Raw genomic sequence first — 25,446 nt, forward strand, 5'->3', positions numbered from 1 at the left:
TTTTTTAACTAATTTTAACGAAAGAATCAGTACCAGCAATTAATTTGCTCATAACAAAGACCATTAAACACAAAAAATATATTTTAATTTAGTAGCTCATTTTATATTAATATCCTGTTAAGTGATATTTATATTAATATTAAAAGATATCATGTCAAATGGACTGGTAAACTACATTGTGTGAATGAGTAATTCAACAGAACCTTAGGAAAGCTGTGCTTTGAGAGAAAGCAAGACAATTAAGAAGTTAAACATTTCAGTGTCATTGCTCGATAGGGATACTGATCACTGTAGTTTTGCTGAAAAGCTCATTTGCCTATTTAAAAGGCATAATTATATTCTTAACATAATATGGTGCAAAATATAATTCTGTACAATACAGTATTCCATGAAATCAGGTGGAAGGAGACATCCAGTATAATATTTTTTTTTCTGAGTCACTAGAATTAAAATGCTTAAAACACTGTACAGTATATACTGCAGTTTCATTTGTTGAATGGTGAATTTGTACTGTATATTCAGAACGCTTTATATGTTTATATTGCAGTATTTAATAATAATGTGCAGTCAGTCTATGAATTTTACATACCTTAGTTGTTTGGAATATTTCCTTGAAAGTGTCCTTTACATTCATAGTCTTCATAAAAAGATTCAATCAACATCAGTCTTATCATATTTCTGGATAGAAATACTGATGCCTAGAACTAGATAGCATACTTTGCATCGCTGACTACGTTGCTTATTTACATCTAGCCAGACCAGTTGTAAGTCAAGATAAAGCCGTCTCCTCCATTTGTGTTAAAGCAACTTTTTCCTTTGGAGGCTTGTAGAGGTATAATGCCACTGAGTTAAAAATAATAGTCATCGACTTGCACACTGCACCTAGAAAAGAAAAGAAACTTCATTAGAATCACTACTAGGGGGCAGTATATTTACATGTTATTCCTTTTGAATAATGACCACATAAATTAAAATTAACCATAGATGTCTAAAACGTTTACAGCATTTCACAATATGTACTGATATGGACTCAAGTATGTATTGAAATAACATATTTAGGAGGTCTCTTTTTGCATTGAAGAGCGAAGAAACAGGTAGCGATTGCAAGTACAATTTTTTAAATGCAGCAGACCAATATCATTCCTTTGCACCCACCAGACCTTTGGCACCACTTTCTAATTCTTCGTGGCCCAGATGATCAGGCGACACTCTCTGCCATCCTGACTATCTCTACACTGTTTGTCCCTTGAGCCAGAAGAATCCAGAAGGAAACCTAATACCATATGTAAAAGCACACAAACCTTTTCAAGAAGTTATTCCATGACTTGTGAGAAGCATATCTACAATAACTCCAGTCACAGTGGGCAACAGGAGGACTTATGGCTTGATGTCCCACTAAGTGACCATTTAATTAAATGGTCAAAGTTATTTTGGAAAAATAAATCCAACCCTGAAATGGTTATATCTCTTGTTCATTGAGTGTGTCTTTCCAATGGCTAACTTTAAAAGACCTTGAAGCAACTCAAATAATACGTGAACCAACAGCCCACTGGTTATGTGTGCAGAAAAATATCTACAGAATGTTAATATGGAATAAACCCAGAAAACTGATGGCCCTTTAAGAACTGTGCTCGACATCTTATAATATACCCTTGTTTTTCATAGCTATTACTGTATAAACTACAGTATGAAGTGCAGGGTCCTTGAGTCTATCAGATATGTGAAGTTACTTTAACCTTATGAGCTATTTTTTTTTTGCCAAAGACATGGGTTCATTTAGTGTGGGGAGTGTATAAACAATTTCTTTGTTATTGGTTAAATTACAAGTACCACATTGTATCAAGCTATTCAGCCATCCATCAATTTTTTGACCACTTTATCCACTGAAAGGTCGCAGGGGACCTGGAGCCGATCCCGGCAAACAAGGGGTACAAGGTAGTATACACCTTGGATGAGACATCAGTCCATCACAGGGCACCAGGGCCACTTAACTCAAGGATACCCACGCGATCATGGGGAGGATATACAAAGTCCATGCATATACTGTAGGACTATACTACTCAGTGTAATAATGCTATATAGTGTGGTAATACTATAATCAAATACAGTACTACACAGGCAAGTACAAGTCTAACATTCTCTTCAGTGAAATGCTATTATTATTTTTGAGGAATTACATAGAAACTACTCACACATTAATGTAAAGGAATAAGCTATTTTGCTGTTGTCATAGATCCAGCATGCACCTTTAGTTCCACAAGAGTTTACATCCCATTGGGTACAAGAATAGTCCATGGCAGCACCTAAAATCACAGGTCCGGGGATTGTACCTACAGTATGGCATGATAAGAACATGTTATCAATCAAAAAAACAAAACACTAAATGACTAATTGCTGTTATTATTTTAAACAGTAATTATTTAAATGTGGCTGATAAATGGCTTCATAATCCCTTCATAACTACTTCACAAGACATTATAATCACATGCATAATGCTTTACTGTATAGGGACATGTACAAATGACATAATGTGTGCATCAGAGATAATGACATTTTAGCAGAATTTATAGCAGTTGGTATCTTATGATAGGGTTAAATAGGGTTTATTACAAAAATATAGTGCATGAATATGATTATTGCAGAAATATGTTTTCAATAATTCTTTATCAAAAGCAGAATGCAATGTATACAGCAGATTTGCTTGAGTACATCAGTGTGATGATTTACAGTCGAAATGCTTTGAAAATTTGAATGAAAGAAATGAAATGTGCTGGACACAACATTTTCTTCCTCCCAAAAATCAAACTTTGAAATGGGCAGTACTTCTTTCACGATGATCCTTTTTTATCATTTCATATGTCAGAAGAATTTTGAAAAAGTTGCAAAACTCAATGCATCTCAGAAACAGCGGCTTTCCACTTCCTGAGGCGTCACATACAATATTTACACAATAATCAGAACATCAGTAAACACCACATTTTTATCATTTATAAATGTAATCTACTGGGAGGTAAAAAAACTCCACTTGTTAATGAAACTATTTTATGACCCCATGAACTTCATATTTTAAATTTATGTGCTTGGTTCTACCTGGCAAGCAGAGCAAATGCCCAGAATTTTAAATGGTATTATTTACTCAGTGATGCAATAGCTGTTGTGAAACATGAAGGGGTCATTGTTGCCTAGTAACAGGTGTGACCATCTTGTGAGAGAAAGAGGTCAATTTGTTTTACAGCAGCAGACAATACAGTATAAAGGAAATCTACAAACAATACACATACAGTATACATGGACAAAAGACTGATAAAACGTGATAAACAACAGGTTATCAACCTTAAAATGTTTAAGCTTCCATAAGAAAACAGATTCTGTTGCCTGAGTCAATGTTTACCTCAAAATGTAACTTGCAGTCCAAAATAGTCACCAAATACTTGTCTATCTACCATCTACACTGATTGACCCCTGAAGAGTGGGGTTGTGAGGGTTCTTCCTGAAATCAATTGCCATGTCTTTAGTCTCAGACACTTTCAACTTCAAAACCTTTTGTTCCCACCAAGTGGCAAACTTATCTACAACTGGTCCATAGCTCCACTCATGTTTTTGCAACAGCCTAATAACAGAACCATCTGCAAATGTAATAATGTGTCTTTAGTAGTGATGTCTGACAATCATTCGTGTACAGAACGAACAAAAAGCAACAGTGACAACCCTGGAGGGAACCTGTGGAAGAACACAGACAAAGCATTGCTGACTTTCACCCTCTGAGTCCTATCTGTAAGTAAGCTCATGCCTGACGATTATGAGGAACCAACCAACAAAGACACCTCACATATAGTTGTGAGAGATCTGTACAGTGAGGCTGTATGGATTGCAACAATTGTGGTTATGTTTTAGGGTGTTGATATGGTTTGTTAATTTAGATTGATATAATCATATTATAGATTCTCCATTCAAAATCAATTAAATACTGGGATTTCTGTCTGTAGAGTATGACCACTGTTTGTTAGTTTCCTTAGATGACAAAATATGATGCATTTACTTCTGCATTTCAGACTCATAAAGGGACAGGATCTCTGGGCAAGAGCAAGAAAGGTAGCTATTATGAAAAAAAATCATACATTACTAAGAAATTGGAGTGGCTACTCTACAAACATGGGCACCAGCTACTAATGACATGACAGAGGAAGTCTATGAATTAAAGAAAGAATTAGTGCCAGACTCACAATCCTAGATACTCTCCAGCAATTGTCCTGGAGTGCCCCAATCCATTTATTTTCAAAGGTCATCCTTAATCAAATTTGTATAATTTAGGAAATTCTTTAAAAAATTGACCAATTAAGCACGTCAAGCAAAAATTATTTTAGTGCATAATTTAGTATTATCTAATTCTGGAGGTTCCACAGTGACATGGTTCCACAGTGGTTAGCATTGCCACCTTACGCTCCTGAGGTGCTGTCTGGGTTGACTTTGTATTGTCTCCCCGTGTTTGTGTGGGTTTCCTCTCACAGTCTAAAGACATTCTGGTAGGTTAATGACTTTCTGGGAGAGCTGGCTCTGATGTACAGTAAGTGTGTGCTTGTCTGTGTCTGTGTGTGTCCTGTGATGAACTGGCATCCCATTGAGGGTGTATCCTGCCTTGCACCTGTTGTTTGCCAGGAAAAGCTCCAGCTCCCCTACAACATTGTATTGGAACTATTTTTGCAAATGGATGAATTGTTATGTTGATTTAAGTTGTGTTTTTTCTGTACTTTTCACTCTTGTTTTTGTGCATTACATGGACGCTACTGATGCTATTGCACAGCACTTTGAGTTTCTTGAAAAGTACCCATGAACATGAAAATTTCAGTTATTATTTGTAGTGAACAGTACATACACTTACTGTATATGATAATTGAGGGAATTACAAAATTCCTGTAGAAATCTTTAGGTTACTTTTGAATTTTAATTTTAAAAACTAACATGTGTTGTACTCACCACATATCCTCAAAAGGACTGACTGAATTCCCAGAGCAAAAGGACGCTGTGTTGGTGGCACACATCTAAATGTTCAAAATCAAACATTTTTTTATCTTTTTTTATTACAAATTTTGATTTTATTACACATAATTTGACATTAACACTTTACAGACAGCTCAACAGAATTGATAATGTATCCATTTAAAAGGGAATGTGTTTGAATTAGCAATACAGTGTTAATTTATGTATATAACAATTATTTGATTGTTGATTTATTGAAATTAATTTTGAATCTTGATGAGTTACCATTGAAGTGTCACCAAGAGGAACTATTTCTTTTAAAATTATTAATTATAAATTGATGATAAAATTTAGGTGTATTAATACTCCTTTTTAGAACATTTTCTTTATTTCATTTTACTTAGATGGCACAGTGGTCAGCATTGCTGCCTTGCAGCACCGGAGGCCTGTGTTCAATTCCAGACCTGGGGTGTTATCTGTGTGGAATTTGTATGTTCTCCCCAAAGACATGCTGGAAGGTCTTCTGGGAAAATTGGGATGTATGTGTGTGTCTGCCCTATGATGGGTTGGCATTCCAATCTAGGGTGTATCCCGCCTTGTGTTTGCTGCTTTACAACTCAGAATTGAACGAAGCAGCTAAAAACTGGATGGACAGATTTTTCTTGGGCTAAATGACAAAAGTTTCACAAGGGAATTTATTTAATGTCTATATTTAGTAATACTGTATAATACTGCATTGTAGATACCATATGTATATATGTATGTATAATCTACCATAGGATATTGTACAAATCCCTGGTATTAGAGTCACTCTTCAAGTACATAGTAAAGCATTCCTTCTTATTTGCTTAAAAAACAAGTGTTGTACCACTGTTTGCTCTATTTGTATCTGAATGTTATGTATTAGTACTTTCAAAGCAAGTTACATTTAGAGCCCCAGAAGACATGCAAAGCAAATAGAACAAAAACAAGACAATTAAGTAAATAACACAGTATTTATATTTAACATTAAGCAGGTGATAGACCATACCTCAAGGTAGCTGTAGTAATGGGAGTTGATCCAAAGAAGGTGAAAATAGCAAAAAGCAGGCTTAGTCCAATAAAAACAGGCTTGGAGCTGCACTTTGTTTCACACTTCCCTCCATATGCTTTGGCATAATTTCCAGAGATGGAAGTATTTGTAAATCCAATGCAAGTGCAGTTATAATAAACCTTATGGGAAGAGAAAAAAAACATTGTAATTATGTTAATGGCTTTTCTGATAAATAGCTGAAGAACAGGGGAAGGAAATTATTCTGTGTTGGATGAATTATGAATTTTTAATTTAATACCAAATATATTTAGTCTAATACTGAGCATTAGCTTATTTGGTCTGTTTATATACTATACAGTCTGTACATGCCAAAATCATGGTATAATAGCATTAATATCTCTAAAATGTACAGAGGTCAGAAGGTTTTATTATTTTAGCATGTATTTACCAGCGATGAGAGATGAGAAAAATCATGCACTCTAAATAAGAATTGAAATTCATTCACAACTGATACTCATACACAGGTGAAATTCCTTTCTGTATACAACAAGATAAATTACCAAGTTAAGACTGTCAATGAGATGTTGTCTCTAAGGTAGTGCTGCTCAGACGTATTGTGTGTCCCAAAATGTGTACCCTATGATGTATTTTAGACACATTTGACAATGTATCAAATGTGAAGTAGTTGCATATAACCACTTCTGAAGTGTATTGTCCATACATTTAAAATTGAATACCCAGATTACATACTGTATGTTAAATATACTTGTTATTTCTGTGAGGGCAAAGAGGGGACAGTACATGGTTTAGATAAGGTGTTAAAAGACTACCGGACATTGTTGATCTGAAAGGCATGGATTCTATTAAAAAATAATTTTGAATAATTAGTTATTTTCAGTTTGTACTCTGCCCTTTTAATTTGGACTCAACAATTGCGTATTTACAGTACTTCTTGTCACAATGACTAATCCTGCACAGGGAGAAATAATAAAGGCTCAAGGGCTCTTCCATCCCACACATCCATCCATTTTCTAACTGCTTCTTCCAATACAGGGGAGCCACAGGTGCAGGGCAGGACACACCCTGGATGGGTCACCAGTCTCTACAGGGCACGTAGTTCATACGTAGTTCAGAAGATTAACGTTTTATTAGACTGACAGAGTACCTTGGAACTCCCTTGAAGAATTTCATCCTTACATCCTGCAAAGCATGCAGAGAAAAACTGCACCCCATTTTCTCCACAGACTGGACTGTAGTTAGAGTTCTCACATCCGCAGAGTGCATTACAAGAGGCTGTCAGGTTTCCTGTCTTTCCAGTGCTGAATAAGAATTGAAAGACATAAAAATAATTAATAATTATTTATTAACTTAATAAAGCAAACTCAATGATTTTTTTTATCTTAAGTGGAAATAATGGTGTCTGACTGCTGCTGAAATTTTTGTATGGTGTGTATCCAAGGAAACACATTTAAAACCACTGGGTTCTTCTCAGTTTGTTGTGCAGATCTTTTTTTTCATATTTTTTCCTTTATTTTTGTTGATCCTACTTTATTACATTATGATAAAATAGAAGACATTATTAAGAATATTGTGAGGTTTGTCATTTCTTTGTTGCTTCATACATTTTTAAAGGAATGAAATAGGTATTTCTCAAACACAGTAAGGAGGTGTAAGGGGACAGTGGTGACTGCTCAAGGGTATTGTTTAACACAAAGACCTCTACACACAGGTTTTGCTGCAGGGCTTGGCAGATAAGAAGACTGGCACTGCTCTCAGAAATGCAAATTAAGTTATGCTAGGGGAAGCCGACATAGTAGAAGTTATCTAGAGCAGGAACTTTTTAATGGCACAAAAGGAACAAAGTGACAGCCTTTTCAGTACATTTTGATACTGGCAAAAGACATGCCAGGAACATTTTCCAAGGTCTTAATGCATGTTATATATTTTTTTTCAGGGTTTAAGTTTGGCCTATTTTATCAACTTTTGACAATGATCAATATTGCTGTGTCAATCAGCATTTCAAGTGCTCACCTATCTTTTTGCATGGATACAGATATTTTCTCTTACACTGAGCTGTTATATATTAATGTCATGTAAACCACCTCAGATTTTAAACAATGGAAAATTACAATGGAATGAGAGACTGAGGACAGCTTTTAAGGGCTCGGATACTTGTAGCATTTAACATTCATTTAAAAACACAATTGATTAACAAATGTGAGGACAACACATTTCCATCTTGTTTGTCTGCAAATAATGTATTTATCCAAGAACACTACCCAGGGTTTGTTCAGGAAACATAGTATTCTTTGGTGGTGTCTCAAGGGGAATGTTAGCACTTATTGAATCCTTTTATGACACAGCACTTTCATAAAGATGGAGAAGAATAAAACATTGCATGAGTTTTAGGATGGAATATCTAGAAATATATGTTTATATGTAATAGGCATTAGTATCAGTATGTAATGTAAAACTTTTATATTGTAGCTGATCATTTTGCACAGCTCAAAAAGATTAGATGAGGTCTCAAACATTGTAGTTGTAATTATTATTATTCAAATTAATTAATAATTATTTTATATGTATTATTATTAGAAAACTTTTAAGAGATCTTTTCTGTGTCTAACAGGAATGAGGATTTAGGTAGGGTAGTATGTCAGTCTATTCACTCACAGTTCAAGGCATGAAATCTAATTGGACATTTAATAGAAAATGTTGCATACTGGTCTGTAGCACTTTGTGTGGTGAATGCACATCGAGTTTTATTCTCAAGGATTTTAATTAACCAACAATGTTTGATATTTTGTTTCAGAGAACCACAAATGCTTGTTTTACAAAGGGTTGTGGGAGTTTGGAACAAGCTATGTAGCCATTTTGTTGAGAATATTTGTTTCGAAACATATTTGGATAAGAACCTTATGTCAATTAGCTACTAGCAACCAAAACAAAAACTATTATTATTATTATTATTATTATTATTATTGACCTTATTATTACACTCTTTGTGTAAAAAAGTGCTTCCTATCTTGAAAAAGACTCCTTTATTTACAGTGTGTCATTAAAATCTGTGAAATACTTACACGTTGTTGTTAGACATTCTATTTCAAGTTTAAATTGGAAGTGATTCCTTTGTCTATACTAATTACCATGACCGTGACAGTGCGTATACTGAAACCGAAAGAGAAAAAGATTTCTGTGTTTTAACATTTTTACTTTCAAACTCTCAGTTTCCAATAGTATTCCCTGTTTTACTTCTCTGTCTCATCACTCTACACAAATGACATCAAACCCTTTCATGAAGATTCTGAAGATTTCCTTACCACTTTCACTATTCCTTCTGTCTAGGTACTTACTCATTATAACCAACTGAAATGCCACCAAACGCAGTGTTTGGGCATTCAGTGCTTATGAAAAGCACTGTCAGCAAGAGTGAAGCAATGGATGTGGCGACTGCAATGCGGATCATGCTTTTGCATTTCAGTTTGAAATGAGAAACCACCAGACCTCCCAGCAGTTGACCAACTGCAGCTCCAGGAATTAGCACACTTCCTGCAAAAGTTTTAAAAAAAGTATATTAATGAAGGAAGAAAGGACTGTCTTTTTTCTGAAGATCATATTTGAGCAAAATCTCTTATTCATTCATGAGGAGGGTCTAGCCTGAGCAGTGTTGTATGATTAGAGATCACTCTTCTCTCAGTGCGGTTATTATGTATAAAGTATTCATTAGAGGATTCAGGGTATGATGCTGGGTGGAAGGTCTCTCCATGAATGTGTGAATGTGAGTGGAATATCTGAAGAAATTCAGTATATTTTTGTGTATATCCTTGCTGAAAGCAGGTTTGGCCAGTAGATTTGATTCATGCCAAGAAAATCTCTTTCCCATACCAGAAAGGGAAAAATCCTCTGGGCTCCTACCAAAATGCCACGACAGAAGTCATTTCAATTTCCCAAAGAAAGCTTTTAATTTTTGGTAGTTTATACCAAAGTCTAATTAATACACAGAGGCAGCTTTAAAGTCTCCTTGGAGAATTAAAAGTTGAAAAACTGGCATTGTTACTACAAAATAGTTATTGGGACATTTAGAAAAATACCTGCAGGATTTAAAATGCTTACGGCCGTTATGTTCTTGATTTCAAGGCAAATGTTTATTTCTTGGCTTAGTTTTCAGGGGTTAAAGAAATCAAAAAAAGTTCAATGGATGCTTTAAGTGCCCATCTTCTGCCTTTTAGTACCATACTGCAGTTGTAAGAATGTGGTCCTCCAAATGAACCCTTTTTACTGAGCCGGCATCTATGAAGTAAAAGTCTGCCAAGTAAAAGATTATTTTTTGCCTACATTTCTAATTACTTGAAACTAGAAGAAAAGCAATGAGGCCTTCAAAGTCTTTCCCCCAAGAGCTGTCTGCGCAGTATCAGGATGAAAGTAGTGGTGTTGCAGAGCTTACATAAGTAATTACACTGTAGGGACAAGTGTAGTTTCTGTTATGGAAATCAGAGCAAGCCTCCTGATGTGCCACACATGTGCACGATACCATTTCAATGTTTTTGAAGCTGTCACTAGCAAATGCAAGAGTTGTAATAACTTGCATAAGCAGAGGGAGACTTAAAGTTCCTTCTCCTGCACTACTGTATTTCTTTTGAAAAAAAAAACCAAAAGAAACTGAGCATACTAAGGAGTATGGAGAGAGATGTATCTTCCAAATACACTGTCTGGAAGGTTAATTATGAGTGCATTTACTTAAGACACAATTATTGAGTCTGGTTAGCTGAAATTTGTTAAAACCTGCAGTACATGAACAATTCTAGCAGAAATCAAAATCTGTTTTCTGGTACTGAATATTTTCGTTGAGGTAATTAACAATAATATATTTAATTGAAAAAAGAGGGCATTTTATATCTTCTATTATTCATCAGTTACCTATTGATTGATGTTCTACAGATATTAATAAAACATATATACAGATGCAGCCATTCAAAATGCGCGGGCGATACCGCATTATTTTGCGGTACGCTGTACGCAGTCTACCGCAAGCTACCGGTAAATATAGGAATTCTCCTATAATACGACAAGCAAAATAATAGTATCCGGAATTTCCGCAAGGTGGAGCTAATAAAGCTCAACCTCTCATGTTTGAGCTGTGGCCATCAAAGTCTTTAACGAAGATATTACTAATAGTATTAATAATGAATGACCTTGGACAAGCTGTAAGTGTAAACTCAAAGTATTGCCCTGGTCAACATTCTTTTTTTCATTGACCGTCTTTGTAAAAGTAACACCACAGCATTTCGCAATCACACATTTGTTTCCAATCATGCAAAGTACAGTAATTTTTGAGAATCGATTCACCATGCCTTTCACATGCTCATAAAAGAGATTGATTTAGGAACATAAACATATTACCGTATGAAAACTGTACTGTATACAGTATGTATATGTATATTTAATGTCTTAACTGTGCCCGTTTAAGTATTGAATATTCATATCTAATTTTACCACTGAAGGGAAATCTTAGTAGCTGAGCATAAAAAGAATAGGAGCATACTGCAACGTGTGTGAAGGCCATAAACGATATTAATTTTGGAACATAAACATGCAGTATATGACTGGTCTCGGTACTTTAAAGAAAACACACACGAAACATGGTTTCATTATGACCAGAATCAGTCTTGAGATATTTTTAACTTGATTTACAGTATTTGAGAGGTATGTCTTAACACCGATACTACAGTGCGTAAATACTGCTCACGTATATGTTTCTAGGTTTATATTATGCATTTCATACGGTCAAATTACTTTTGAGCAACTAATAAGAAGCGCGAAACGGTATGCGTTTTAGTTTTGTTTTGTGCTGGGACTCTGCTTTTAACAATGTGGCCGTGGATTGATTAGAGATATCAAGTACACACAAGTCATTTTTTAAATGTTGTAGTTCGTCTTGTAAAAATGTTACGAGTACATCATCTATCAACAATTACACAGGTTCTGTTTCCATATTGCGGATTTTGGTTACGTAATATTATTTTCTAGATTTCACGTTGTGAATATATGATTTGGGCAAACAGAGCCGCAAAGAAGTACATTATGGGTTGTTGTTTTGTTTTTTTTGCAGTTTTATCTAGAACAAGCGATGCTTAAACCTTTGTCTGATTCTTGTGAAACTATCCACACGACAGTTACAGTACCTAGGAGTTGACTTCAATTATGTTTATATGGTTGTTTTTGTTGGTTGGTTGTTATTATGGTTATTAATAATACGATCTATAGTTGAAATCTGAGCCTAAATAAAAAGAAAAAGCAAGTGATTAGGTTTATGAGCAATCTAATTACTTATTAGTTTAAAACGCTATATAAAATAAAGTTTATTATTAATTTGCTAGACAGAGCGGTGAACATTATTATGCATAAGACAAAGATAACGAAATCTGTGTACGCCGTAAGGTTTTTATTTCTTAAACTTTTAAAATACACGTTTCGAAGAGAAAGAAATCCTTTTCCTGGTACAGTACTGTATGTATAGCAAACCAGCACGTCTTTTTTCTCCAATCAGAGGGGTGTCAGATGGTATCAGCCAATCACCATTCTTAAGCCCTACCATAATCTCTGGTATGGGGAGACCCCAGAATTCTGTCCCATAGTTTAGACAGATGATAGATACTTTTATTGATCCCGTGAGGGAAATAAAGTAAATCATTTTCATTTTAGGAAATTATTAAACGCTCAGTTAAAAGCAAAGGAGATTGTCTGTTATAGTGGACATAAAAACAAGAGTTCGCTGGCATTATATCCTAGAAGACACAGACCAGGAGAAAAAGAAAATGCCAGATGAACTGGGCGTTTGCCCAGCGTAGTTATAGTGGACATAAAAACAAGAGTTCGCTGGCATTATATAATTATACGAATTACACGAATATAATTATATCTTATTAATTTCTTGAGATACGCGATTCTTTTAATACAGTCTTTGCTGTGCTCTAGAGGATCCTTGTGATATTTCGAGCTCTTGGTGAATGATAAGTGTCGCAGTTTTAATCATTTTCGTAGTTAGAAATTATGGAACGCTCTGTTAAAAGCAAGGGAGTTTTTATGTCCGTTGCAGTTCTTTTGAAACTGAACTTGTTTGAATTGACTGAGCTCCGTGCTGTACCACACAATGTCTGTTTTTTTTTTTGTGCTGTCCTACTGTACTTCCTACATTGAAAATACCCGTGAAACCGGTTTAATTCGTCACAGCCAGCCCTCCCGCAGAGAAGGGGGTTGTACTCGTTAATGTCTTAGCACAAAGCAGAAACTTCTTGGAAAGATTACAGATTTTAATCGTCTTTTTTCTGAACCAGGGAAAATCTGATCATGTTTCTCTATAACAATAATAAAAAACTTTATTTTACATATCACCTTTAAAAGTGACATCTCAAAACAATACAGTAGATGTAAACCACAGATTACAAAGTAAATACCCAGACAAAAGCAAACGCGTTTTTAATAAGATGCTTTTATTTGTTCATAATCCGACGATCTCAGGAAGACTAATGGGGGTCTGGCTTTTTTTCTGGAAAACCATAACTCTGGTCTTGTCCTTATTATTGTTATAGAGAAACATGATCAGATTTTCCCCGGTTCAGAAAAAAAGATCTGAAGTACTGTATCGTATACTAGTTTGTCACTCTTCTCATCCCCTCTTTGCTAAATGGCTTTTGAATCGAGTCACATGAAGACAGAGGTGAAACAGCCCTACACAGCCCTGTCGCAGTACACGAATATAATTATATCTTATTAATTTCTTGAGATACGCGATTCTTTTAATACAGTCTTTGCTGTGCTCTAGAGGATTCTTGTGATATTTCGAGCTCTTGGTGAATGATAAGTGTCGCAGTTTAAATCATTTTCGTAGTTAGAAATTATGGAACGCTCTGTTAAAAGCAAGAGAGTTTTTATGTCCGTTGCAGTTCTTTTGCAACATGAATATAATTATATCGTTATTAATTTCTTGAGATACGCGATTCCATATTATATTCCCTTTTAATCAAATTCTAAAAGTATGCTTGTTGACTCCGGTATCACGTTAGTTAAAGACTTCGATGCTTAAAATGTTTAGGGAGAAATGGAATACTGGTGTGTATGTTTTCTTTAAAGTACCGAGACCAGCCATATACTGTATGTTTAAGTTCCAAAATTAATATCGTTTATGGACTTCACACGCGTTGCAGTATGCTCCTATTCTTTTTTCAGAGGTAAAATTCCATATAAATATTAAATACTACAATGGACACAGTAAAGACATTTACTGTAAATCTTTCTACGACAGACCAACGGACCACAAGTGCCCCTGTCGGTCAACCAATCATGTACCCTGCTTCATCTTGCGTCACGATGCGCGACGCCGTAGCCAATTACCTCCGGTACGTGTCTGTACCGCGCACTTTGAATGGCTGCATCTGTAGATGCTGTGGTCACACTATATACTGTATAGTTGTGCTCATACTAACCCTAGGACTATACCAACCCATTTTATATAACTGCTGAATATCAATGGATAACTTATTAACATTAGCTAATGTTTCGCAATGTTTTTATTTTAATAATCAGACTTCAGCAACTTTGGATTAAACACCTTTATTTAGAAAAACATAAGTGTGTTCATACATACTGTATATGAAATTGCCCATTCATATACAGTATGTATGAACACACTTATGTTTTTCTAAATAAAGGTGTTTAATATTAATATTGTTTCTATTGTTAAGATGGATTATTAGTCATTATAAGTGGGGCCTAGTGCACCAAAATGTGCTCCAGCTTGGAAGCTAACATTTCATTTGATATGCAAATGTAGTCAAAAATTTAAAACAAATATAAGCATACAAAACACACTTTATCCAGTAGGAGGATTCCTCTCACAGCAGAAGAATTTATTAAATCACATTTGTAAAACTTTATTTTCCAACAATACAGGCAGTGTACAACTGCACTATGTAGCCCTTCTTAATTTGACGGTGAGGAGCTTTCAATGAAGATCTAAGGGCAACCATTTTTCTCTGTGCTTTCATGCAGCAATTACTTATTTGATTGAGGGCACTGACCTTATCATTAGAGCTTTGGCACGAGGTTATGATCTCTATATAAAAAAGGCCTAGTTCCATTGCTGCAGTGTGTATGTGAGTTTGCTCAATATATACCCCTCCACATAAAAAAAGTAATGCGGTTGGAATGTTTTATTTCAACTACTGTTCGCAGATTTATATGCCATACCACAGTTTGAAAAAATAATATTTCTATTGCTTTATCAAAAAAAAACAACCCAAATGTAACTTTCTCTGAGATCAGTCTGGTAAGCTCAAATAGAATGAAATGATTGTGACATCTGATTGAAGCAATATATATGTTGTGCCCTTTCAGCAGATGAATACTGTGATCTGATCTCTTTGTGATTGCAAAGACGCATAAACGGTCTGGTAGTACCAAAACAAGTACAATTTCACTACTGGCTTAAGCACTGAAGAACGATGGAAAAACTAAGCAAGATTTGAAAACACAAAAAATATTTTTCAGGTAACAAGTATCGAATAGTTACTGCTTTTACTCCTTTTTTTCATTACAGAACCTAATGATAGTACAGTACTTCATTGAAAGCCTAATTGTAGATTATTCCCTGTTGCTGGAAAGCATTTCTTGTTGGGAAAGATATTTTAAAAGCACCAAGTTTGTCTTATCAGCTTCTCGGAATTCTTTGATCTCTCACCTTATCTCGATAGATTGACAGTGTTTATTACACATCCTGGTTTTTCCACATGGCATAAGAGAGATGAGGCCATGTCAGTGGAATCCTTATTCACAAGTTTAGAGAACTGCACTATTGGTTGGCCCTTGTGCTACAGTTTTTATTCTGTTACTCCTGAACCATCTCTGTTTTCCATGGTCTTACAATTAATTTGCAATCAATCTTGAATTGAATCTCCTTTTCAAATTTAGCTTCTCTCACCATCAGCTCAATCAAATGGTTCTGATTCCGTTTGGTTAATTCAGCTGAGTTTAGCCTAGAGCTGGGTTCCATGTAATGCTGAAGGAGGATGATTAACAGCAAGTTGGATTAGCTCAGGGAGATGTCATTGGCCTTTCTTCAGTCCTCATATTTCCCCTTTTCTGCTTCAAGTTAAACTTGTCCGTCTTGCCAATTCTAAAGGTAAGCCCTGATTACCCAGATGTCAACACCTGTCAAAGTTTTTTTTTAAGTGAGTGGCCCTGTCCAATGCAAAAACGTATCATAAGAATCGACTAAATGACACAATAAGTGTGGGCCAAGTAAAAGTGTGTTTTTACTATTCATTAGGAAGAAAAAAATCTTAGTGCGCACTGCACATTTTATAAGAGCATCTACTGTAGACACCACATAAGCTAGCAAAAGCATGTCCCTTCCAATCTAACTCCTTCACTACTGAGACTCTCAAAACAGCATTGTCTGAAATCGAACCATGAAGAAAGAAAGGTGCAATATATAACTAAAAACAATCATACATACTATAGTACTGTCCTCTCAGTTATGAATGTTTTACATCACTGTAAATTGTCTATAAACAATCCAAGCCAAGTATTCTAAAAGTCTAAAAATCACATAAATCTAACACTAAATGCCATGCCGCATATAGTGCATACATTACCCTAGTATCATTGTGTAACTTCCCATCATAAGTATCCTTTTAGAATGTTTTCTCTCACTATTTCCATATCAGCTTTCTCTTAGAAATAGCTCCAGAATAATTCCAATTGATCCATTTAGGTAACACAGCATTCAAGATTTAATATGAGTACAAGCCTCTTATTATATATTCTAAAAATAATAATCCACTTTATTCTTCCTTGTTGCTACAGTATGTGATGCCTCCATTGTGAATCATCTAAACAGGTTATAAAAAAGACACAGCTTTGCACCAATTCAACACATTCTTTTCTTGTCATGTACAGTATAGTAAGCTAAATACAAATAAAATTCTATCTCAGGCATAAATAAATTTCTTGGGGGTGGCTGTTCATTACATTACGTGAGGTAGAACAAAACTACATGCATATCTATGGAATGACTGTCACCAATGGAATTATGGAAAGCAATGAAAATTAAAACAAAGTTTGACTACAAAAATAGGTTTGATCTTCCTCTAATCTATTCTATTACCTTTTAGAAAGTTATTTCAGAAACATTAATTGGAATAACAATTAAGAACCTAGATCCATTAATTGTTACTAACAGTCTGGACGGGTAGAAGCTTCTATTCACTTATCAAATAATATTGTAACCCAAAATTGATTTCTTTCATGGTAAAACTAATCCATTACATTTATCTTTTATTCTGGGCATGGGTAATTCCAGGGGGATCACTGCAATTTTCAGGAAAGGTGCAATGGGAATCCAAATAACACATTCACTGTTACAGCATATTAGGTGTAAAAATAACTGGTAAATTAAACTTTGAAAACAGATCTTTTGCACAGAATTGTTCATTGAACCATGTCTGTAGCATGCAATTTTATCAATGCCATATTGTACCTTTACAAACCGGCAAGAGCTCTGGGAGTTCACATCTTGACACGCAAAGTGTAACAATAGTGACTCAGTCAGGTGATTCAAAGTAACTAGGCTAGTGCAGGTGCTGTCTGGAGCATTTAGTGTCGTTCGACTTTCAGCCTTCAGGTCTGGGTCCAGACTGAATGAAAGCTTTTCTCTTGATTTTAGTGTAGACCTCAATGAGCATTAGATTATTACATATGCAATATGCATAATTTGCATAATTTGACACTATTGGGGGCAGATTGTAAGAAAAGAAGGAAAGGTCTGATGATAATTAAGATTAATGTATCTTTTTAAGTCCCCATTTTCAACCTACAGTACAGGTGGGTCATGCTAGATTAGTCATTTAGAAACCATATGATGTGATATCTGTTAATACTGTATGTGGTGCTGTACAATATTTTGTGTGGAATTTCACTTTCAGTTCTATAGATGTTTTTGTGAGCAGTAACAAAATGCATATGATACTTTACCTCCAAGCATAGCTGCAGAGCTTGATGTTGTTCCATACTGATTCTCAATATATTTAGGCATAAATGTTGCCAGTCCAGTCATAAGAAACCCCTCCATACTGATCGTAATACTTAAACACATGAACACAGGATTCTTCAACAGGAGCTAAAACAAATAGAAACGAAAATAGCATGATTCAACAAACGTTTATAATATACCAGGTGCGTTTACATGCACAGAATTCTTACATACACATTCTTACATGTTGACGTAGAGCAGAATAATGTTGGTCTTTTGACGCTTACCCCTAATGCCAAAGGAAAATCTTTGAATGTTTTGCCAAGATTCTTTTTTACGGCTATGTTCTCACTCCCATCCTGATGAGCCTGAGAAACCTTCTCTCTCTGAATTCTTGCAGTTCCTATCCAAACACAAATAATGCTTATAAATAACCACAGTGTATAAATTAACAACAATTCATTGTAAAACTACTAAGAGAGTATCCATACCACCCACACAGATTATGGCATAACTGGGGGCAATATGCCATAATGGGATCTTAAAAATGTAAGTCTTATTTACAGTACAGGGAAAATGATAGTCAAAACTATAAACAAAAAACAAGCTCTTTTTTTTACTCTGAATGCACTTCTTCTAACCCTCTCCTAAAACAAGAAATATCCCCCAAACTCTCTTCTAATGATTCAGTCAGTGTGCCTGGGCTCATAGGTTGTTGGCTTTCTTCTTTTCTTCATTCTCCATTGGTACAGGCATATAAAAAGGATCTGCTTTCTTTCTCAGAGATCATGGCCCACCCGGAAGCTCCCACTTTCCGTTTTTAACCGTTACCTGACCAGCTGCCTTCCTCTTATTGGTCAGAAGACTGAGGATGGCGGGTCATCTTGTTTCCACCTACTGAACTGCCCTCTTCCAAAACCATAAATAGTTCTAGGTCCTATTGTTAAACAATTCGCTTACAAACACATCAGATTAAGTAAAGGAATAGCAAGCAAAGGATGGTGGAGACAAGATCATGGTTCCGGTATAAATTCATTCCCCAAAAAGCTGTGAGGAATGCCATCCTCAGTCACCTGAGCAATGAGAGGAAGACAGTCTGTAAGTATATTACTGTGTATAGATACAGTATATCTCTATAGGCTCTCTTCTTCTCAATTTCCTACAAGGAAGTATTTACAATATGTGTGCAGGAAGCCCAGTTATCATAAATTACTTTTACAGTTTATAAAAAAACAAGTAGGACTGATCTCCGGCTGGTACTACAGTACTTCCATTAATATCTGAGAATTGGAAATTGTTAATTTTGGAAAATGAAATACTAGGATAGTTTATTTATCTTGTCATAAAATAAACTTTGGTTAGAAAAAAAAATGCTTTAATGCTAAACCTTAAAAATACACTATATATGTTCTTTGCCTCACCTGCAATTAAAAACATTCAGGTGGCTGGAAAATTTAAATTAACTGTGACATCTTTCTTTCTTATATTTTAAACATCTCAAACATAGATTTATACAAATACATAGGAATAGAATGATTTTACCTGGTAGATGTTTAGGAAATCCCAAAAAAGGAAAAACTAGGAGCCAGGATATAGGCCAGGATAGCAAAAATGGAATCCACCAAGCACCTAGCCAGCGGGGATCTTCAGGGGTAAGGTCAACACTAAAAATATGTATAGGCTAAAGCTTACACAATCTTATTTTTATACATATTCTAGTGTCAAATAATGACTGTTTTATTTTTCCACAATGTTCAACTTGGCAGTTTATTCAATATCTGTAGTTAATTACTGATCAAATATTCATTAACATATGATTCATAATTTAGTTAACTTCACTGCTGATATTAAAAAGTCCTTCAAGATCAAGACAGAAGGAACTTTAAAAATGAGTTTAATTCTTCAATAGAGAAGTGAGATGAAACATCATTTTACCAAAGAGAAAAGAGAAATGATTGATGGGTAGAAACGCTTTACACGATAACTTACTTTTGTATTTTATTCACATCAATGTAGATATTCAGGAACTGACCTCCTATAATATAGCCTATAGCAGGACCCAGGACCGCAGTGCCATAGGCTATCCCTTAAAGGGAAATAACAATCAAACATTAACTGAGCATTTTACATTCCCAATTAAAGCAAATTAAATATTTACTTTAAACATAAATCATTTAGAAGGTCCTCTAAGGACCATCAAGGTTTATACAGTATGTGGAATCTAGTACAATAGTAGTAGCAGCAGTATAATAGTAGAAGTACAGAAATAATTCACATTAAACATGTTAGTGACAAAAACTGTAGATATTGTAGAAATATATACATGTAACTCAGGAGCATGTTATGACAGAGGTCCCTCTCTTTTTTAAGGGTAAAATTCCGATGGCAAGGCCAATTCACTTCTCAAAGGTAGGCACAGTATTCTGGTTTTATTTCTAAATTATTGCCTCAAATGCACATATTTAATATTTTTCAAGACAAAAGACACTTTTTTTATTTTACTATACATTAACTATGACATGTTATTGAGTATAGCGATACATTACACCATTATTGAAGGCAAGGCTTGTAGATCCTACAGGGATCTGCATTTTATGTCTGTGCCATAGAATTTGTATACTGTATGAGCCCTGTTTTGTTTTCAACTCAAAATATTGGTTAGTTACCAATGTAAAGTGAGGACTTTTCTGACGGAACACTGTCATCAATGTAAGCAGTTCCCAGTGTGTATATAGCCGTTCCTCCAATGCCCATAAGCAGCTGACCCAATAGAAAGACATACAGATAGTTGTAGAGTGGTGACAGTTCAGAGGTAGTACAGCCCTTCTCGCTGCTGTTGCTTACAGGGTCTGGACATGTATCTTAAAAAAATAAAACAATGAATCCGCTGTTGGTTAAAAGTTTAATCTGATGATTTCACAGTCAAGTTACATAAAAAAGGTTTTGTTAAAACTATTATTCCCACTGTACATCGAAAAATGCAGATAATACTCTTAACAAACAACTTTCTAATGGACCAGTTTCCATGTACTAAAACACAAAATGTCATGATTTCAATAGAAATTCAGAAATTTAAAGAGAGAAAATTAATGTACTGAGTTTAGGTCTAAGGTCAGAAAAACATAAAATGTCATGAAGTGTAATAGCAGATCATTTTCTTTTATATCTCACTAGTGAAATTGAGTCTATTCCATTTATAAATACATCAATTACAACATTCATGTATCAATAAGACAAAAATATAATAGGTGATCATCCAAGGCAGACATTGCTTAAAATAACCTTCACATGCTTAGTCACTAAAAACAGTACAACCACCAATATAAGGGAACAATAATAACCTTATAAGGGAGAGACAAGAACCTTGTTTGAGATTAAATCACACACAATTTGCAATTTTAAATGGAGGCCATTTTCTTTACAAGGGGAATCTCACCTTTTATTTTGGAACCAAACCTATATAAACCACAATTATAATGTGGCAGGGAAAATACGAATGCTCCAAGTCCCATCATAAAGGCAGAGAAAGCCATCCAATGTGGTTTGTGACCTCTTGCTCCATAAAACGACACAAATAAACATAAAATAGCAAGGGCAATGTCGTAGGTTGAGGCAATTACTCCTGTCAGTGTGCTATTCAACTCATAGCGCTTTTCAATTGTAGATATGCTGATATTTACCAAGCCATTAACCAAAAAACCTGTTGAAACACAGAGAACTTTGTTTAGCTTATTTGTATTTTAAACTGCTTAGACACTTAGATATATTGATAATCACAGATTAAACCGATATATAAGATCACTTTATTGACCATATACAATTTCTTGTATTAGGAATTTGTCTTTTCACATACTGTACCCCAATTTGCTCTCCATGAGACACACAGACACACAGACAGGGAGAGAAGCTTGGGGTCAGAGCGCAGGGTCAGCCATTTATACGGCGCCCCTGGAGCAGTTGGGGTTAAGGGCCTTGCTCAGGGGCCCAAAGGGGTCTGCTGGCCGTGGGATTCGAACCGGCAACCTTCCAGTCATAGGCGCAGATCCTTCATTCCCCACATAAAAAGTGGAATGAAACTGTTCTAAACGGTTCTATAAATATTATGAGCTTGTTGCATGCTGGGTGTTGAAGCATATTCAAAACATATTAATAAGTCATGCAAATACATGTGGGAAAACACGCTATCTAACTTTGCATTTAAAATTATGCACCATATTGTTTGTCCTTCACTATCTCAGCAGTTTTTTGTTTGATTCAAGTATAAAAGTCAGCACCAAACACCAAATCCTTTATTTTCTGTGTATTCACATCCCATTCATGCCATCTGCTTTGTCTGGCAGCCTTACTTCTAATGCGGAAGCATCTCCTTATCAGTACATATACAGTACACCATGAATTTCATTCTTGCATTCCAATGAGGCACCATAATGATGGAAATATCACTTTTCTTTATAACCTTGAACATATCAGTACATTTATAAATAACGTGCATAGCTTTGCAGTAAGTCTTTATGGTTCTAAGCTTCTGTGGTACGGTGATAACGATAAGAACATCATACTGTTGCGAATAGGACATAATTAAATGGTTGTAACACTGGTTGTAAACGTCTGCTACCTTCAAACAAATCACTGAGTCTTCTGTTAAATCTTAGGTACAGAATGTCTAAGTGAAGACATCATGGTATCCTCTGTAAATTTATTTTATTGACACACAGTAATGCAACCAACGGCTATTATATTGTATATGATAGTGTATTTTCTGTGTGTGTTCTATAAAAAAGATATTCTTAAAAAATCTTAAAAAGTCACAATTATAAAAGAAGAATTGTATTTTTTTCTATTTAATTTACTAATTTTAAGCTTCAAGATATAAAGTGTTAATAGCATAGTATTTAACAGATGTTTCGTGTTTTTACACAAAACAGCTATCTCTCAATGTTTTATGTTCTGACTTTCTTCAAATCTAGAAATACTAGCAAAGGTAAAAAAATAATTATAAGGTAATTCTTACATCATAATAACAACAATAAGGCAAGGGGGCTGGTTCAGTATTTGAAGTTTAATATCTTCTGGGCTATGTGAACGAGAGATAAAGATAGTCGTCAGAAAATGGATTACTACAACAATAACACTTAAAAGTCCTAATAGTAAATTAGCATCCAAAATGTATGGGGAAAATGATGTTGTTGCCTTAATGACCCAGATTCCCAAAATCGTGACATTCATAGAACAATCATATTTCTATGCAGATTGACATATATATTATTTATATATAGTGATTGTGAATATACACTATATACTGCAATGTACAGTATTTTATAGAGTTTAAAACAGTTGAGATTCTGTATCACATAAATCATATGGTCTCCATGTTACACCTGGTGGTGACATACAGTAGACGGGGTTGGGTTCTAGTTACAAGCTGGGTTTATTAATAGTACTGGGACTGAATTGATCTGTTCTTAGCACCTTTGGGTGGTCATGTCATCTGGATGTCAGACTCCAGGCTTCAAAAGAAGGCTGTCTTCTCCCAGCTAAGCCAAGGCAATTCCACCAGAGGAGGCCAGAAGAAGCATTTCAAAGATATAGTAAAAGCAAACCTGAAGAAATGCAACAGCTATATCACCCGTTGGAAAATCATGGTCCTCCAACCAGACGGAGAAATAGTATTTGCAAAAAAGACCAGCATTTTAAGTAGATATCAGAAGGAGGAAACAAAGCAACAGCGTCAAAGATGTCCTGCTCACTATTACCAGTGTACACTGTATATAACCTGATATCTCCAGAGAGAATATCTCTTCAACCTGTCAAAGAGTGTGCAGAACCCACATTGGCCTTATCATTCACCTTTGCACTGAATTGTGAGGGATAGCCAATAAATGCTTATTCTACTTGCAATAAAGCACTAGAATGATATGGTATTAAACTTGCATTTCTGATAATTATGGTACAGCTATGGTACACTAAGAAAAATTATGTGAAGATGTTGTATTACATGTAGAGAGCGCTCTTTCAAAGAATGCCCTTAACTCTCCGAAAGCAACTTGGCAAAACTTAAAATGTAGATCAACAGAAGTACTGTGATGAAATAGACAAGCACGATTAATAATAGAAATAAGTGGATTGAACTATCAAGTGCAGTGACAACTGCAGAATGAAACCAAAGTTTCTTCTGTAAACATTAGCTATCAGTGAAATATTCTTACCTTGAACAACTGCTAACAGACAATAAAAGACTAGGAATCCTTTGGGGTTGTTGCAGCACTGTAAATAATGTGGAGTAAAGCCACCCCACGAACAAGGACCTTCTATAGGCTCCTCTTCAAAGTCTTCCCTCGGCTCTTCTGGTTTGTGCAGCTCTTCACTGTTGATAAAGGTTGGATTTTCTATACCTTTGCTCATTTTTATAATAGCTCAATGTTCCAGAAAATGCTGCCCTCTCACACAAGTTAACACATATACACCTTTTGGTGCCTTTCTTCTGAAATACTGCTTTACAAAGTGAAAATAAATGTCGTCCCTAGGGTGGAAGCTGGTGTATTGTGGTACAATACTTCTGCAAACCATAGATTTGCATGTGTAACCTGCCTCCTGACTGTTTAGAGCTAAGCTCCTCCTTCTAAAATAGTTTGCCATTCTCTGTCTTCACAGTAGGCTTGGACTGCTTGTGCAATGTACAGTACTGCAGTTTGCAGTTCCATAGTTTCTGAGCTCAGTTTCACATTTCTTTAATCTCCAGCTGGACTGTGCAGCAACTATCGAGACAGGGCACCTAAATGGGGACCTGAAACTGAATCTGTACTATGTCATGAAAAGATACCATTGTACACCACCCACACCATTGTTTAATAACTTCCCTGAGAGCAATGTATTCTTGTACTACAAACATTTCAGTCACCAGCTACGATTCTAAAAACGTAAAACAATTACTTTTTACACCTGCACAAATGCCCTCTATGGGCATATCATGGGTCAGATTTCATACAAAACTTTCTTTCTTTAGTAAAAAATAAAAATCAGAAATACTCTAAGAACTATAGATGCAAAGGAATCAATATTGTAGAAAACTCATATATCTAAGTCAGTTTCATAAGGTCTACTACTGTGCCTGATGCATTTCAAAGGGTTTGTTTTTCAAAGCACATTTGAAATACAAATTGATGGATGAATTGAAATTTACAAATTAAACAGGGCAGTCTCTGAAGCTGCTTGTACCTGCTTTTAATAGCAATTTTCACAAATTTAGACTTAATAATACTAATAATAATACCAATACTATCAATAGCCTAATTTAAATAACTGTAACTAATTCAATACCATGCTTGATAGATTAAACTCTGGTAGAGATTTTGAAATCGCTTTTAAAGTATATAGTATACAGTGCAAATTTGCTTGGTTTGCTCATGAT

General features: G+C 35.1%; 1 protein-coding gene across 7 annotated transcripts; it reads right to left on the minus strand.

The window, feature by feature from the left end:
* Positions 1-411: 411 nt before the first annotated feature.
* LOC148673475 (solute carrier organic anion transporter family member 4C1-like) lies at positions 412-24,610 on the minus strand. Of its 7 annotated transcripts, none has more exons than XM_088629976.1 (14): positions 24,245-24,380; positions 23,508-23,572; positions 21,475-21,738; positions 20,705-20,899; positions 20,028-20,124; positions 19,581-19,702; positions 18,326-18,441; positions 18,041-18,185; positions 9,364-9,559; positions 7,176-7,329; positions 6,008-6,189; positions 4,975-5,039; positions 2,193-2,330; positions 412-882 (listed from the first exon to the last, which is right to left on the minus strand). In XM_088629976.1, the coding sequence occupies exons 3-14, from the start codon at positions 21,569-21,571 to the stop codon at positions 770-772; spliced, it is 1,620 nt and encodes a 539-aa protein (XP_088486102.1). In that variant the 5' UTR covers positions 21,572-21,738; positions 23,508-23,572; positions 24,245-24,380; the 3' UTR covers positions 412-769. The 7 variants fall into 7 exon arrangements, with proteins under 7 accessions (XP_088486102.1, XP_088486100.1, XP_088486101.1 ...); XM_088629974.1 differs by lacking the exon at positions 23,508-23,572 and adding an exon at positions 23,050-23,112 and having other exon boundaries at positions 24,245-24,377; XM_088629975.1 differs by having other exon boundaries at positions 23,508-23,638; positions 24,245-24,371.
* Between the last annotated feature and the right edge of the window lie 836 nt (positions 24,611-25,446).

Source organism: Lepisosteus platostomus, chromosome 4 (assembly GCF_059453375.1).
Source record: "Lepisosteus platostomus isolate fLepPlt1 chromosome 4, fLepPlt1.hap1, whole genome shotgun sequence".
In the NCBI taxonomy this organism is placed as follows: domain Eukaryota; kingdom Metazoa; phylum Chordata; class Actinopteri; order Semionotiformes; family Lepisosteidae; genus Lepisosteus; species Lepisosteus platostomus.